Raw genomic sequence first — 18,053 nt, forward strand, 5'->3', positions numbered from 1 at the left:
TTGCAATACATTGCAATTGCATCTTTATAATAAAAAAAGAAAAAGAAAAATCAAATCAGCGTGTGTAATAACAACATGCGAATGCAATTTTAAAGCAACATATAGCACCAGTGGATGCCATAAGTTACCAATGCAAATGTTGAACAAAACGTTTGTACACACAATATATACAATAAAAAAACCGTTCATTCTGTACGTTTTTTCATCACCGAGGAATAATTTTCTGAAAACCTAAACCGCTCGTTAGTGAGAATTCCCAAATCAGTGATTTTAGATGTATCCGGAATAACTCCACCATAACTCGTAACCGAAACGTGGGTTGTTCGGACCAAAATGAGCCACCATGCACTTGTTAACGCTAATGGTCATGCTGCAATCGTTAGAAGATCCTGAAATCCTATTCAAGTTCGTCTGTAGCCTCTCCTTTTCACTTTGATTCTCGACTACCCCCCATAAGCTTTACGTCATCTGCGAATTTGCTAACAATCCTATCGATACCATGATCGAGCTTATCGATAAAAAGTGAAAGAAGAATGGGACAAAGGACAGCTCCTTTACGGACTCCACTTTTAACATCTATCCAATCAGAAAATTACCCGTTCACCGTAACACGCTATGATCTATCTCAAAACCACGACTCAACCAAATTGAACAACTTACCCCAAATATCATCTAAAACGCTTCATAGTACACAATGACCAGCTCGAATGCCTTCTGGAATTCAAGATAAACCGCGTCGACGTTTCTGCATTCTCCCAAAGCCTTGGTCACGTGATCATAGAAACAAAGGATTTTGGTTACGCATCACTTCCCTCTTCGTGGAACCCATGCTGGTTTTCCGGCAATACGTTATTCTTCTCTATCTATTTCACTAGTTGTCTTTTGATAATAATTTGTATAGCTTTATAGAGAGTTCTCATCAAACTCACTAGACAATAATTCGACACAGGGTTTCTCTGCTTCTCTTTTTTATGTTTTATAAAAATTTAATTATAATATTACATGAGTTTAGTTGCAAATTTTATCTATAAATAACACTAAACCACAGTGAACTATGTGGTTTCTTTTCTTCTGATTTTGCGAAAGCCCGACATTTCTTAATTGAAATACTAAAGATACAAGTCAGTGTATGGTGGATTTTCATGTCAATGAAAACATCTTCAAAACCAACCAAAACACAAATTTTCATAAAATGAAGCGTTGTGTGTGTGTGTGTTTTAATTCTAGAGGTTAAGCAATGAAAGTTATCTTAGAAAAGGGGTTTTTCGCCTCGAAGTGGCATAGACCGTTATTACGTCTGAGAAGGCAAAACAGAGTTTTCCTAAGAGTGGGGTTTCTTTGTGCAAAGCGTGAGGGTGGAGTTTGGTCAAGAACATGAAATTCATGTTTCTTAAACAATGTTTCTTGATCCGCCTATGAGACACATTGGTGACATAGACCGTTGTTGCAATTATAAAACTCACGATTGTAGATGTTTAAAATAGCATAGCGATGAAATATGTTGGTTTCTGCAAGAACGGACTTGAGGAATGTGTAACGGAAGCTATATGGAACGTTACTCAGTCAAATAAATGATTTTGCAAAAATGTGACACTGACACTATTTGGCAGAACGCTTCAAATATTCAGATAAAGTATATGTTTAACCCTAGTTTATGTATTGCATTGATTAGCTATACATATTATTCTTGCACCTAACATACATTAAGAAACATGTCGCAAATTTCATTAACTCATCACATTTGAAAAATGAATAGATAAAAAATAGTGAATAATAAAAATTAATTTAGTCGCATTATGCTTGAAAAAGTATCAACTTCTTAGTCAAACATAATTTTAAAAATTAGGTAAATTTTTTTTTTTGGCAACTGAACACGCTGCAGTCTAAAGCAATACTAATATGAAATGTTTGAAACATGAACCATTTGCAGCAACGGCGTGTCGTCTCAACAAAATTCACAAACACCCGTGAAAAAATGGATGACCTGAATTGAATTCAGGCAGAATTTCGAAGTTAGATACAAAATTCGTTGAGAGCTGTCTGCAATCTCAATTCTATTCAAACGCCGGTGACGGCACAGTGATGGTCGGCAGAAGTTAGTTTTCTGCGGTTTTCCAACTTCTAGGTGCGAATGCAAGCTCTCTGGCCTCCCCTTTCAAAAAAACTTTCTCCACAGAGAGCAGCCAGACCTTCGACATGATACTTGCATGGCATAAAAATTCAAGCATTTACCAACTTCACTTCAAAATATGAAAGACGAATGACAGAACCAGCAAAGAAAACGAAACAACCATAACTCTTATCTGACAACATAAATACGTTAGGGTTTACACATACACTCAGAACACACATTCCTGCATGTACGGATTCCGCAAAGGAAATAGTATGAGGTGAATGTACGCTAAAGAAGCAGTCTGAATTTTAAAATACAGAATTTTCACAATACCAGAGAAGGCACGGGTTTCTCCGAATTTCTCTATCAGACAATATTGTTGCTGAAAATTGCAGAAAAACTAAAGTATGATACTTTAAAAATATCTTATTTTAGTTTTTTCCATATATCAGCGCTCTCTGTTGCAAAAATTTGCGCTTAATTTCAAATTTCGGTTTGACTAAAATCTCATTGTTTTGCAAATATATATATTTTTGTCTGTTATGATAATCATCACCCATTAGAAAGATTCATATTCAGAATAACTTTCACATCGGGAAACAAACCAGCACTTCTAGAATAAATTAAATCTCACTTTATAGTTATGAAAACGTGCGTGTAAGCGATCGCGTGACCTTTCCAAAAACATTTCTTACAACAACAAAAAGAGCCCTTTTAAGGAACGAACCCAGTAATTTCATCCGAAGAGTACGTCTGGGCATAATCATACGGTGTTCTCTATCTCTATATATTCTTTCCGGGTAAAATATATATACGCATATAAGTGTGGGAGGCGGTCGAAAACAAAATACTTCCGATAAAAGATCGAGCTGTTCGAAGATATAACAAAATAAACAATGGAAAAATGTCTATAGTAAATCAGTACGAGAACAAAAACAGAGCACAAAAAACTATTGCTGGATGTTTCAAAAGAAGCTGTTGAATTTTAATGAGAATTCAGAGATATTTTAGGAATTTATTTTTTGTTCCGTAATATACCATGTGCGGTTTTTTTCATGAATAGTAATGTTTTTTTGTAGTCGAAAAAAAGAGAGAAAATAATCGATATGAGAGCAGTATACTCAATACACAACTTGTACTGTTTTTCCCACCTTCATCCTACTTTTTACCAACTGACTATTTTCTTTTATCACGAAAATGGAAAAACCGATACAAAAAGTTGAGAAAATACTTAAAGAAACATAAGGAAAGAGGAAGAGATTTTTTTTGAATGAAATGGGGCGGTCGTTTATATGAGTGTGTGGGAAGTAAATTTCAGATAGATACTGACTTGCCTAATGGACACCTTGCAGTGTGAATAGGCACTTCGATATCCATCCCTCTTTTAGCACTCCTTTTTCGTTATGTTGTTTTTTTCCCTCGGTTTACTATAATCGCTGTCATTTCTGATATGCTTTTTTTGGTCTGGAAAAATTGCATGTGAATAGAAATGTGTTGTGTGTGTGTGTGCGCGTGTGATTTCTATGTTTTATGCGTACAGGGAAATCTGCATTATTATTAAAAATCTAGGAGTGTAAGTGGTTTTGGGAAACTGTTATGCTCTTTTTTCCTAGAGCATTTCAGTAAAGATTTCTTTTTTCAGTAGTTCATTTGATTTTCGATAGAGAAGTTTATCTTCCCATTTGATTTTCTGACCGTTGAGACCATCATCGGTTAATTTGACTGGTAACGTTATAAGCACTTTCATAGCCATGCGCAACATCTCAAACATTTCATCGGATCGTGGCATCATTTCCCCCAATAAAGATATGATGACCTCGGCAGATTGAAAACATACTTGGTAAAAGACTAGTGAAAAAACTAATATTGTCAAAAATGTAGTGACACAAATCATTGAATCTTATTTGAAAACTAGTAAAAATTTGAGCACGTTGTGATTGTTATTCTTCATCAATACGTGCTGAAGTAGTAAAGCAGAATGCAGAATAATAGTACCTTAGTGGATATAACGATAAAAGATTGAAAAGAAATATCAAGTGGATTTCATCAGGCAACCCCCCCCCCCCCTTTATATGAAACGCGTTTATGTTTGCAAATAAAGACGTTGCATTTTGAGTGAGATAGGTGGCTTTTTTCTCAGCCCGAGATATCAAGGAAACAGTTATTTTTCGGATATTTTGCTGAGGTGAACTCGGAAAGAGAAGTCATCACGTCTCCACCGGGACTCTAACCCAGGCCCTCTTGCACACCGGGCAAGCATGCTACCATCTACACCACTGGAGACATGACCTTGCCTTCCTTATTTCACGCCCTGTGGCGTGAGGCGCTGAAGTGCAGGCAGTAGTAGCCTCTCTTAACTTCAGGAAATGGCTCCCGGGTGGGACGGTTTTTCGAGTGAGATAGATGGCTTTTTTCTCAGCCCTATATATAAGGAAGGCAGGGTGATGCCTCCAGTGGTGTAGATGGTAGCATGCTTGCCCGGTGTGTGAGAGGGCCTGGTTTCGAGTCCCGGTGGAAATGTGATAACTTTTCTTTCCGAGTTCACCTCATCAAAATATCCGGAAAATAACTGTTTCGTTGCATTTCGAGAAAAAGTAAGAAATAAAAAGGAAAATGCTCTTCGACTACGTTCAGGGCATTGAAATATATATTCTCAAAGTTTGAGAAAAAATTTCTGAAACCATCCAGTTTTATAATAAAAGGAAATACAGTGTTGATCTGATGGCTCGAAAGCATTTCGTGCGCTTATCTTTCATTTGCGAGCGTGCATTTTCCTCAACATTCCACGTAGCAGCAAGAAATGCTCGGTCGGTTTGTAAAAAAAAAACCCCGAGGTAGTTCATTTTCTTCGTGTCGAAGTTAGCTGAATAACTTAGAGGCCTTTATTGTTTTAGGAATCAGAATTATGCTAACAACAACAAGCGCTACTGTGAAAGAAAAAGTGATGACATTTCCATCACTTTATACACACACACACACATACTTCCACATTAAAACATTAAAAGAAAAACTGGCGTTATTCCGATCTGAAAAATCCGGCCGTCAGACAAAAAAAAAGACTTACGCAAGTGGTGTGGTGGGGTAATTTCGGCCTTACGGAAACTTTGATCAATGATATGGAGGGAAGAAAAAGTAGAATAACATCATAAATTTGCCAAACACGTGTAAGCAACTAGCTTGAAAAGTACTAAGAATAAGAAGGTCCAGATGCATTTCTTTCTCAAGGGTTGGCAAGATGAGGAATGCGTGGGGTCAAAATGACACCACCGCGCCAGGGCTAACTTTTGAGGTAATAGAAATATACTTTAAACCATAAAAACTATCAAAATAACGCTTCAATGTTATCTGATATTACTAGGATTGTTATATACAGGCTATCCCAAATTATTTGCACAGCTGATATCTCTGCAACCATTGACTTCGAAACTTTACTTTCCATTACAACAACATTTTGAAATGACGTACAGTTATCTGTTTGAGAGAGAGGTCGTATACATCAAAAAATAAAGAACATTTTTGAAACAGTCTCCGTGTGCGAAAACGTTAGTGTTTCGATTTTAGATACAAGTAAATCTGTTAATAAAAACTTTAAATGCGTTTTTACGAAGAATACTACTTTTGACATTTTACTTGAGTTTGAGACATGATTTCAAAACATCTATCGATTTAATAATTACAAAAAGTTAATATGGTATTTTGTCATATATTGTCAAGATTAGGAACTAAAATCTACGGTCTATCAAATGTATTTGTCAAATTTCAGTGTTTTATACACGGTATGTTACACGAAATTTCAAAAAATTCACACGCATATCAATAGATATTTGTTGCGACTTATGAGTGTTAAATACAATACTTTTAATTTTTGTTCATAACTTGCACCATTACTGGCTGAATTTGATGTGAAAATAACAAAACATCCCATTCATAGAATTTTTTTGGCAATCGTGTTCCGAATACTACATGAATTTTGTTTAAAATTTGACATAAAAATGCCTTTTTCATGGGAATGACATCGGTTGTCCAGAAATTGTTATGTAAGTTTACTCCAGTGCTATTTATGTAGAAAAGTGACGAGAAAGATAGTTTAGTACTAGTTAATTTGCGGATAAGAAAAATCGGAAAATCGACCGAACACATCGATGAATAACTACATTGCATTTTTTGTGTATACATTTCTAAATAATCAAGTCATTGGAAAATGAAACACCGATTAAACATGTTAATACGATTATTTTTCACAAATATTATACGTTTCCGAATCAACATTTTTAATGGAATTTTTATAAAAGAGACTAGTTTAATCATCCAAATGATAAGATCAACCCTGAAGCAATAATATATATACACACACACAAAATAGAAAAAAAAAAGAAGTCAGAATGCTTTCTTATCCCCTACATCCGATTTTCTAATATATATACGTGCGCATATATTCTAAGAAAAGCGAACAAGAAAGCAGGAAAAATTCCAATCGCTATTGCTTTTCCATTTCTTTTCGAACAATTCCTATTGGCTTACGTTCGCTGCAGACGTTGTGATGAGGAGAAATAATAATAATAATAATAATAATAGAAAAGAGAAGAATTCCAAGAATAAAATAAGATTAATTCAAGGATCCCATGTTCCGTGACACTCGGAAGTGAAAATAATGAATTTTTCGCTCCGTTGAAAATTCATTGAGGGTGATGGCGATGGGAAGAGGTTGCAAATAAATGAATAGCCGGGAAACACTTTGCTCGTTGAATATAAATAATAAAGAAGCAATAAATACCAAGATACATCATGTTTGCTTTAATAGTTTGCGGCAATCATTGCGACAAGGAGGACCGAAAAAGGAAAACTCCTTTTTTTTTTCTGTCTTCGAAAATGAGCCCGTGGGTTCAATGATGGCCCTTCAAAAGTCTATTATTCAAACAGGCTTTCCGACGACAGAATACGAATCGACAGAAATCAAATAAGATTACGATAAAGCAAATGCTAACGATATTAAAATGACATTGCCGAATCTAAAGATGAGAGAGATTTATATTTATGAGGAATGGGTATATATTATAGATATAGATCATTTTATATTGTGATTTAAAAAAAATATATAGACGTTTTCCGGGGTTGTTATATTGCATTCATTGAATAATAGATGGTGTTCCGATATTTATCATTATGTTTTTGATATCATCAAAGCGAATAAATTTGGGATTTCAAATACAGGATATACCCTCGACTACCCAGCTCGCGAATAACCGGTCTCCGTACTATCCGGCCTAGTTGAAAATTATTAATAATAGTTATCCGAGATTCCAAGCTGCACAGAAATCGGTTTTAGGATGTGGCTATGAAAAATTTACCATTAAAATCTCCCGTGCTGTGATAGCCACACCTCAAAACCGGACCGGTTTCTGCGTGGGTTAGAGCGTATGTGGAGGGACATTGTGTTTTAGAAGAGGGTTAAAAGGGCGAAGCCCTCGGTCATATACATCAAGCACTTTTAAAAAACTGAAAAGTGTGAATTTTGAGTTTTTCAAATTAGGCCTACCTCTTGACATTTACGTTTTTTACAATCAAGGTGAACATAAAAGAATTTATCGAAAAACTGCAAATGTGCCCAATATTTTTGTTCTTGGACCATTCATTTAGTGATATATTTTAAAACATACAGTTCAGTATAAAAAACTTTCTTCAAGTACCCACCAGCAGTGATCGGAAAATATGAATAGGAGCGGGTTTTGGTATGAAAAGGGGGGGGTTTTTGTATTAATGGGTGGAGGTACAAAATGAACATTTATAGAACTTCTGCCTATCTAGCTTTTCTGTTATCGGGCTCACCCTTCTGCCACATTAGGCTAGATAGTCCAGAGTATATTGTATTTTTAATACGCTTTTAAATCATACTGATATATCCAATGCAACTGAAATAAAATGCTTTCTTCTACGCCTGGCATCATGATGGCGCGTAACTCTCTGTCAAACATTCCAGTCAGTTTTTTCACTGTGACTGTCTGTCGGTGTGAACTTTTTGAGGCACGAATGCGAACAGATATCCTATTTGAAGGAAAGTCTAGAAGAAAAAGGGAGCAGGCGCACCCTTACAACACGATACTTAATATATCAATAAAAATTGAAGCATTCACCATCTCCACTTCAAATATGGAAGCTAAATGGCAGCACAAGCAAACAAGCACAGCTATGGAAGCATAAATACAGGGTGGACAAAAAGTCCGTAAAAATGTTAAAAATTCATAAAAACCTGAAAAATAGCCGAAATAAAAAACGGCTTGCAGGGTTAACATCGTTAGGTCACGGAAATCGTTTTAAGACAGAAAAAATAACTACTAAAAACAGCCGATAGGTGGCGCTGACGTACACAAGTGAAAGAAAAGATACGCAAATAACGAACAAAATGTCTCCAAATCGTTTATTACAGCAGTATGCATTCCACATGACCACCACCAGAGGGGATAACGCATTGCAGGCGAGTCACAAATCCAGCAATGGCAGAGTGCAGCAGTTCCACATGCACGGTTTGCAACGGTTATTGTTGATTAGGAGCGAAAGTTCTTATAACCGTCTCATTTGCATATCTCCACCGAAGGCGCTCGTATCAGCTCGTATCGGCTGTTTTTTGCGGTTTTTTTTTCCTGACTCAAAAAAATACCAGCGATGCTAACCCTGCAAACCGTTTTTATTTCGGTTATTTTTACAATTTATATATGTATAGTATTGTCTTTTTTTTTTGCATTTCCATTGTAATACCGTCTGGGAAGTATTTCTAATTCTATAATTCTCTACACATTCTCCATTATAATTCATATATTTCCCACCCTTACTTTTTTTCTTTACGTTTTCTTTACACGCAAATTACAATAAAAACGTATTATTACTAAATTATTTTACTTATTATTTTATCATTTCACTATTTTTTTGCTTCATTTCAATTAGTCGGACAAGACCAGTAATGCACTCGTGCGATCGCGAATGAAATAAAGCAGATCATAAATGTCTAACGAATTATTATTTTTAAATATGGTATCAGATATGCTTTTTATACGGTAGCATATATTCACGCCATAATTTAGTTTTATTTAATGTTAGTTAATTGAGAAACTAGACCGCAAAACAAGCATGCATTTTTACGCCTGACGTTACCCATTTAATAACATTAATTTTGGAGTGCATTTGTTTCTAAATAGCTTTTTATGAAGTATCTCGAAACTTTTCCGTGTTCTCTAATATTGAATAGTTTTTCTGGAAATATACAACTATGTACCTTCCCTCACTCATCCCTTCTGCTGACTGAATGCCTTTAACCACAGTGTATGCCGAAAAGGATAACATCATTGTGTTTATTCATGGAAATTTATTTATACTTTTAGGATTGATTAGCTTAACATAATGCCGTTGGGTGAAAAATTAATGAATAACATCACGATTGGCTGGAAGCCAAAGTCTCGATGTCTCGCATTATATGTTGCATGCATATAAGAATAGATTTAGAAAATTTGCTAAGAATTTAGTGTCATTTGGATAAATGTGTAGATCGTACATGCTGGCCAAATGCGGCCCTCACAGTTATCTGATGTGACCCGTGAAATCAAACCCGATTTTGTGAGAAAAGGATTTTTTTTTTTGTTTCTTTCAAGTCGTGCACAACTCCGGTCTATCGCCATAGGCGATTTACTGCCGAATGATTTTTTTTTTTTTTAATAACGTGATCTTCACGTATTTCCAAGGGATCGGCATGATCCGTCCAGGGAATTTGTTAGGTTAGTAGACATCCATGCCCGAACCGGAATTCGAACCCAGACCTGCACAGTGAAAAGCTAGTTCCCTAACCACTCGACTGCGGCAGTCGAGTGGAATACGGAATGTTCTGGGAACGTGTGCTTTCCTAGCAATTACAGTGCGTTTGCAATGTTGTGGGTGAATATTTAGTGCAGCGATCTATTTTTCAAACTTTCAGTGAAGTATAATAATTAAATATCTATAATGAAAAAATGAACTGAACTGCACATTTACAGATCTCTAAAGAGACACGTGGCCAAGATCCAGACAACTTGAGTTTCCCGCAGCACATTCACAGGTCGTTCAAGTGACCCGCTGCATATTCACAGATCACTTTAATGACCCGCGACACAGTCTCAGAGCACTTGGGCGGTCTATATCGCAGTTAGTTCTACATCACTCAAGTCACCTGAGGCAGATCACTTGAGTGTCCCGCGCACAGTACCAGAGCATTTAAGCAGCATGTGGTATGCATTTAAGAGGAATAAGTTGCACATTATTGAAGTGACATCCCAGCACATTTCCACACCATTTAAGTGACCCGCGACATAGCGCAAGAGGTTGTCGTTCTACATGAATCAAGTGACTCGCGGCATAAATACAGATAACCCTAAGTGACCAGGGACACGGTGTCAAAGAAATTAAGCGGCCCTACTGCAGTTCCACATATTGAGTTTGCTAACGGTACATTCACAAATAAGTTAAGTGACCCGCGACATATTTACAGATGACTTGAGTGACCAGCTGTACAACATTTCAAATTGTGAGCCAAGTGTAGTGATTAATTATTGTACAACGGTGCAAATATTCAATCATTCCTTTTGACTTACAATTTGAAACATAGATAGCAGCACTGAACATCAGACACAACACTAGATACGCACTCAGACTTCGGGCACAACTCTCTCGCTAATAAATTGCCCATGGCGATAGACCGAACTTGTGGTCAGCTTGAAAGAAAGAAACACTGACCCTGGGTACAGTTCTAAAGCACTAGAGCGACACGTTTTCAAAGCAATAAAATGACCCACACCATCGGAAAGGTTGAACAGCATTGATGTAGGACATGAATTAATTGAATGAACATTAATTAATTTTCGAATTTTGTATTTTTACAAAATTTTATTTTTTGTAATTTTCTGATTGTATTTTATTTTTGTAATTTTCTGATTGTATTTTATTTTTGTAATTTTCTGATTGTATTTTATTTTTGTAATTTTCTGATTGTATTTTATTTTTGTAATTTTCTGATTGTATTTTATTTTTGTAATTTTCTGATTGTATTTTATTTTTGTTTGTTTTTTAGCGGAGCCGAGCCCTCCATCGATAGAAAAGGACGGTAAAGCCTCCCCGAATGGTTCTACCGTCGGACCTTTCTACGAGGGATCAACTCTGCAGCTGGAATGCGAAACCTTCGGTGGCAAACCCACGCCGGAAGTAACGTGGTTCAAGGGAACAGAGGAACTCGATTCAGAGAGTCGAGTGACCATCGAGAAGAACGGTGCTTCCAGTGTCACATCCACTGTCAAGCTGACGCTCGAAAGGGAAGATCTCGGCTCTCGAGTCGAGTGTCGGGTCGATAATGAAGTTACCGATGACCCTTTGATGTCGTGGGTCGAAATTGACCTGCACGGTGAGTCAGCTTAATGAATAAGGGGTATCGAAAATTTCCGGAATTAATGATTCTCTCCTATGGTTAGAAAGCATTAGATTTTCATCATCAGCATCGCCAATGGCTATGTTGTATAATAACAAACTTTGAGATGAAATCACGTACAAATGAAGCTACCATGCATTAATATATATTTATTTCAGCTTTTCGATATTAATTTAGGGTTCATTCAAGTATTACGTCAGCATCGGAGGTGGGGGGGGGGGTTCAGATTTGCTGACTTTTGATGACAAGGGGGGAGAGGGGGTTTAAAGGTTGCTTACGTCATCAACAACCCTTTTTGAAGATATGGAATATTCCAAGCAGCTGATGAAATTTTGCTGACAAGGGGGGGGGGCAAAAATGGCTGAAAATCTGCTTACGTAATACTTGAATGGCCCTAAGAAAATATTTTAGATTTTATATCAAAATATTCAGATATTTTTTTCAGCCATTTTGAAATGCTAGAATGGAACTTATCTAATGCATATATGCTCAACTTATGTCCCGTGGACCAAATGTGGCTCGCGACTTCAAACAAAATATTGTGAAAATGAGCTAAGTGGGACATAAGTCATTTACAAATGATTTAAGTGACCCGTCACGTTGTTCGAGAGCAATTAACCGGCCCGCGGCACATTTACAGAACACTTTAGCGGACCGTGGCATTGCACATCACTGAAGTGACTGCTGACATATTTACAGATCGATTGAATGACACCCGGCACAGTTCCAGAGTATTTAAGCGGTCCGTGACACATTTCCAGAACACTTTTGTGATCCGCGGCACATCTACAGATTGGTTAAATGACCCGTGGTACAGTTTCATATCACTCAAGTGACCACGGCACATTGGGAGATCACTTACTTTATGTGCAGGATATTTACAAATCACTTAAGTGACGTGTGACACAGCTCCAGAGCATTTCATTGACTCGCGGAGCAGTTCCACAACGGTACATTTCCTGTTCACTTAATTCAGTGACTCGCGGACTATTTACAGAACACTTCAGTGAGTCACAGCTCAGATTGCAGAACACTTAGGCGGTCCGCAACACATTTCTAGATCACTCTAGTCTTAAGTGATCCACGGTTTATTTACAGATCAATCAAGTGGCCCGCACATTTTCAGAGGCTGAGCACCTTTGATCTGGTGTATATAACAAATTACGACTGCACCGAACATTTTCCAGATTCCTAGAGGAATTCTCTCGGAGAAATTAATTTGACTCTGTTGATCTGAAAGGAACTGACCGAGAACTGAAGAAAATGACATTTTTTATGGTCACACATTTGTCTTCACTATAGGAAGGCCATTTCAGAAGCAACTACACACGTATGTGTATCACAGCGAATGCTACAGACCGATTATGGAAATGTTTATCAACAAGAGAGGGGGGAGAGGAAAACCTTCTAGCCTCCTACGTAGTCTTGCAGTCTGATAACAATAAATTATAGGAAAATAAAATAAATTTGGTCGAACCTTAGCTTCTGAATGCGCAAAAAAAAATTTTCGACGGAAAATAGCAATAACAGCATAAACCGAAGTCCCGTTGACTATAAGCGATTTGACCAATGTTATATCATTGGTCCGTTTCGTTCTTTGGAAAAGTGACAACAGTACCCAAACCACAATATTATCGCTGATTCTAACAAGTGGCGTCAACTGTATTTTCCCTAACGAGTTTGAGGCGACCACCGAGAGATTGCACCTTCATTTCCAACGCAACTCCTCAACGGCAGTGTAACATTCTGATAACGATAATTTACAGGGAAAGAAAATAAATTCAGAGAAGTCCTAGCTTCAGAATGCTAAAAAAAACCGAAGTCTTGATAACTATAAACAGTTTTCCCCGTATGTTAAGACATTGGTCTGTTCCGTTCTTTGCAAAAGTGATAACAACGCTGTCAATGGTAACATTATAATTGATTCTAATAAGCGTAGTCGACTGTGTTTTCCCTCATGGGCTTCAGGCGACCACCGAGAGATGGCGTCTTTCATTTGAAACGCAACTCCTCAACAACAGTATAACGGCGATAGTGATAACTTATAGGGAAAGAAAACACGTTGCGAAAACTTCTAACTTTAGAATGCTCAAAAATTATTTTAAAAAACAAAACTTTCGACGGAAAAAATTGATGACATAAGCCAACGTCCCGATAACTATTAACGATTTTTCCCATGTTATGATACTATATATCCGTTCCGTTCTTTGCAAAAGAACAATAATACCCGAATGATAACATTATCCCTGATTATAATAAGCAGCGTGGACTGTATTTTCCTTAACGAGCTTGAGGGGACCACCGAGCGCTGACACCTTGAATTCCACCCCAACTCCTCAACGGCAGTGTATAAAGTTTTGATAACGATAACTTCCACTGAAAGAAAATAAGTTCAGAAAAACCCGTTGCACACAGAATGCGAAAAAAAAAAAATAATAATAATTATAATAATAATAATAACACACACACAACCAGCGAAAGAATATTGATAACATAAACCAAAAAGTCTCTATTATTATAAATAATTTTCCCCAATGTTATTAGTTCCTTCCTTTGCAAAAGCCATAACATAGCATTATCTGTGATTATAATAAGTGTCGTTTACTATATTTTCCCTAACTAGCTTCAAGCAACCACCGACAGATGGCACGTTCATTTCAAACCCAACTAACTCCTCAAAGCCAGTATAACGGTCTGATATCGATAACTTACAGGAAGGGAAAGAAGAAAAGAAATTCGGAAAACACAAAAAACTTACTACTGAAAAAAAAATGATAACATAAACCGAATTCCCGATAACTATATTGGTCGGTTCCGATCTTTGCAAAAGTGATAACTATATTCGAATAATAACATAATCCTCGATTCTAATAAGCGGCTTCGACTGTATCTGTCTTCAGAAGGAAAAAGGAAAGGACGCAAGAGGAAAATTTCTTAAACATTTCTCGTTGAGAAAAATTCAATATCTTAAAAATTCTAAGAATCGCCTCAATGAATTCTTTTATTTCAAAGGATGGGAAAATAAATTAACATCGACTGACGTTTAGAAATGATCACGATGTTGCATATTCATGAGGCTTAAATAAAATTTGATAATTAGAAAAATACACAGTGACTAAAAGAATTTAACATCCAGTTTTTCTTTTATTTCATGTTAATGCTTTAAGAGGAAAAAAAAAAAAACAATGTGTTCTTATTTGGCAACTTCTTAAAATTAAATTATAATTTATTTTAATGAGGAACATATTTTCAAAATTTTCTCCCAGAATTAAATCTCTGTAACATATTTCTTTATCGATATGAATTAATTCGTGATATGTGTTTAGATGTTCTTTTAAAGATTGTCAAGAAAGGATGGTTTATTTAATGTTTAATGGATTGTTTTTCAAACAGATCCTATCTTCAATTTTTGCCAAAATTTATTGTTATTTAAATAATGGAATTTATAGTAAATTTCATAATTTAATACTGGAATCATTATCCTTAAAAAAAAATCTACGTAAGAGAACTACGATTCTTCAGGTTGAATGGTTTAGTAACTTTGTTTTTCATTTTTTTTTAATTTTTTTCAGAGTTGAGTCATCATTTAACAGCGTTTCTCAACATATGGTCCGCGACGATGGCACTGGTAGTCTGCAGGCAGACTTGATAAAGTTTGACATAGGAAATTTATATAGGTTCAAATAAAACTATACCTTCATGATAGGATCCCCATCCATCATCGGGGATAATACTAGGAATTGCGATCTCATTAAAAATACGGGATATCACAAAATTTTGATTTAAAAAAAATTCAATTTGTTGCTTCCAATGGGATTTGCTAATTACTGCTTAAATTGCTGGAGGGTGTGGAAATAATGGGCGAAATAAATCGCAGTTAATAAACATGTACAGTGTTGGAGAAAAGAAAAATATTCAAATGATCTGATGACCATATTTCATTGAGAAAAATTTGGTAAACCGGGATCTTAAATAATGGTTCGTGAAATACGGGACATCAAGAATTGCCAAAAAATACAGTAAAAAAACCACACTATTGCCAAAAGTAAGCACAGTCACAATTGCCGAAAAACTGTTTTAAACCTGATAAATATGTGAGATGAATATTTATAATATTTGTCACAATTATCGTAATATAATTTACATTAGGGAAACGCTGTGTCTGTATTGCTACTTTAGTAATTACTACAAGTTCAAATAAGTGTTGTTGAAAAAAAGTGTTGTATAAAAATGTATAAAATCGGAAAATGTACAAAACGAAATCAAAACAACAAAAATTACAGGTATGTCCCGTAACACAGACACAAGTGGTCCGTCAAGTTGTTTCAAGCATTTTACTGATCCCTGTTTTGAGTTGAGAAACAGTTATACAATATTATTTTATTGAATTTTTTCAAGGTATAACAAGAATATAAAGTGGTTTCCGATGAAGAAAAAATATTGAAAGTAACTAGATCTCGAACCAAGACTGAAGCTTGTAAAACTCCTGTTAGATAAATGTTGTGTTTCAAGAAATTTAAAAAAAAAATAAAAATTTAAAAAAATTAAAATGAAAGCTTATTTCGTTAATTAGGACATCTAACAGCATTTCAAAACATAAAATTGAAATAATATGATTTCACCTTATGTGCAAACGGATCCGTAAATTTTATCTTCAAACCGGCAGTAGGAACTAACGTTTAAAAAACCCTTTGCCTATTATAAAATAATATATTTAAGAGTTAACTTGCTAGGGTCCATAAATGTACTTTGATACGAAATTTAATTGTTTTACGGTCCTTCCTATTCCTTAAATTCCAATTAGAAAAGAAAAATCCGTCTTGCCTCTTTAGACCTGACAATAAAAACGAAATCCATGTATTCAACAGGAATTTTAGCCGAGATATTTGAATTAAAATCACTGACGATAGGGGGGAAGAACGCCATTGGTTAAGGGACAAAATTGAGACAAAAATTCCGAAGATTCTTCAATGTTTGAGCGTGTTATTTTGATTACTATTTTTTATATTCTGAGATGCCGCATTATCTTTCAATGAACAATATACCGCTGAATATTATATGATATGGTCATGAACGACTTTGGTTGGGCTCAGTAGAAACAGGACAACAACTTTTTTAATTGAATGTTGGAAGGCGGTGGAGGGCATGTATGAAATATTAAATATCGTATCTCTTGATCCACACGGCTGTTAGTAAATAAATGATTTGTAAAATATGGAAGACGAATGGGAGAGAGAGAAGCACCAGTTAAAATTCAAACCAAGCAAGACTCAGCCAATATAAATACGTTGGGGCAGTAGTTCTCAAAACTTTTTCCCTCGCGGATCCTTTGCACAATTTGTGGTTCATTGGTGGCTCCCGAGAATAATTTAGCAGATATTTTCACTTATAAAAGAACCAGTTCAAAGCATAAATAGTCACGCAAATGATTATATTCAGTTCCTCGCGTAGCTCCCACCCACACTTTGAGAAACAATGCGTCTGTGTCACACACACACACACAATACGTTCCTGCTTGTACCGACTATTTAGAAGTTCCACAGAGGAATGTGTACTAGGTGCATGAAATCTTAATAAAATAATTGGCGCATTTTTAATCGGATTTCATTAATTCAATACGTTAATTGTATGTCCCTAAAATCATTTCTCCAAAGTTAACATGGTGTGTAAGAACTTTACTATGAACTCTGTGAATAACTTTTAAAAAAGGGGACGTTGACCCTAAATTCATAACTAAATCATTATGATTTCTTATAACAGGAGTCTTTAACCTTTCAGACCCATGGATAAAATTGAAACTTCCCATAAAACCCGGCGGGCCACCAACTTATGAAATTTATTGATATCTTAATAGAAGGGGGCTCAATGGTGTCCCAAGTTAATCTTGAACAAAAGTAACTGAGGAATTATATCAATTCTGAAATTATATATTTTATTAATTATTAATTCCGATTAGTTTTGAAATATTTTTTGCACTAATTCTGAAATTTTTCGATTGATTACTGATTAAATTAACTGTTTTAATTTAATCAGTATCAATCCCAATCCAAATCCCAAATCACTCTAAATTATTCTTTATTTATTTCGATGTTTCTGAAATTATTTTCCTTCTCAATAGGACTTGAAATGATTTCTTTCAATAATTATAAAATTACTCATTTATTGATTGCGACATTATTTCTATCACAAATTACGAAAATATTTCTCTAATTGGTTATATACTTTTTTCCCTAATTCTTAAATTATTTGCTTAAAAAATTATTTCTTGCATTAATTCTGAGAGTTTCACCACTTTAATTCAATTCAATTAATTCAATTTTTTTTTTCATTTATTCCGGAATTTTTTTTTTTTTCATTTTATTCTAGAAAATTCTTCTTTTTTTCATTTATACTAGAATTAATTCTTTGATTTAGTATAAAATTATTTCTAGAATTAATTGTTTTCAGTGTTTACAACCATTTTCTGTAAATGATCGGTGGCCCACGACAAAAAGCCCGAAG

General features: G+C 35.4%; 1 protein-coding gene across 2 annotated transcripts in view; it reads left to right on the plus strand.

The window, feature by feature from the left end:
- The window catches only part of LOC149084197 (hemicentin-1-like), a 425,960-nt gene that overhangs the window by 297,750 nt on the left and 110,157 nt on the right, over positions 1-18,053 (plus strand). For both annotated transcript variants that reach the window (XM_089234537.1, XM_089234538.1), the window contains exon 3: positions 11,202-11,528. In XM_089234537.1, the coding sequence (XP_089090663.1) occupies positions 11,202-11,528 (327 nt within the window). The remainder of the gene's footprint in view (positions 1-11,201; positions 11,529-18,053) is intronic.

This window comes from Pholcus phalangioides, unplaced genomic scaffold (genome assembly GCF_987345545.1).
Source record: "Pholcus phalangioides strain wild (caught in Gottingen) unplaced genomic scaffold, Ppha-v1.0 ptg000008l_1, whole genome shotgun sequence".
Classification (NCBI taxonomy): domain Eukaryota; kingdom Metazoa; phylum Arthropoda; class Arachnida; order Araneae; family Pholcidae; genus Pholcus; species Pholcus phalangioides.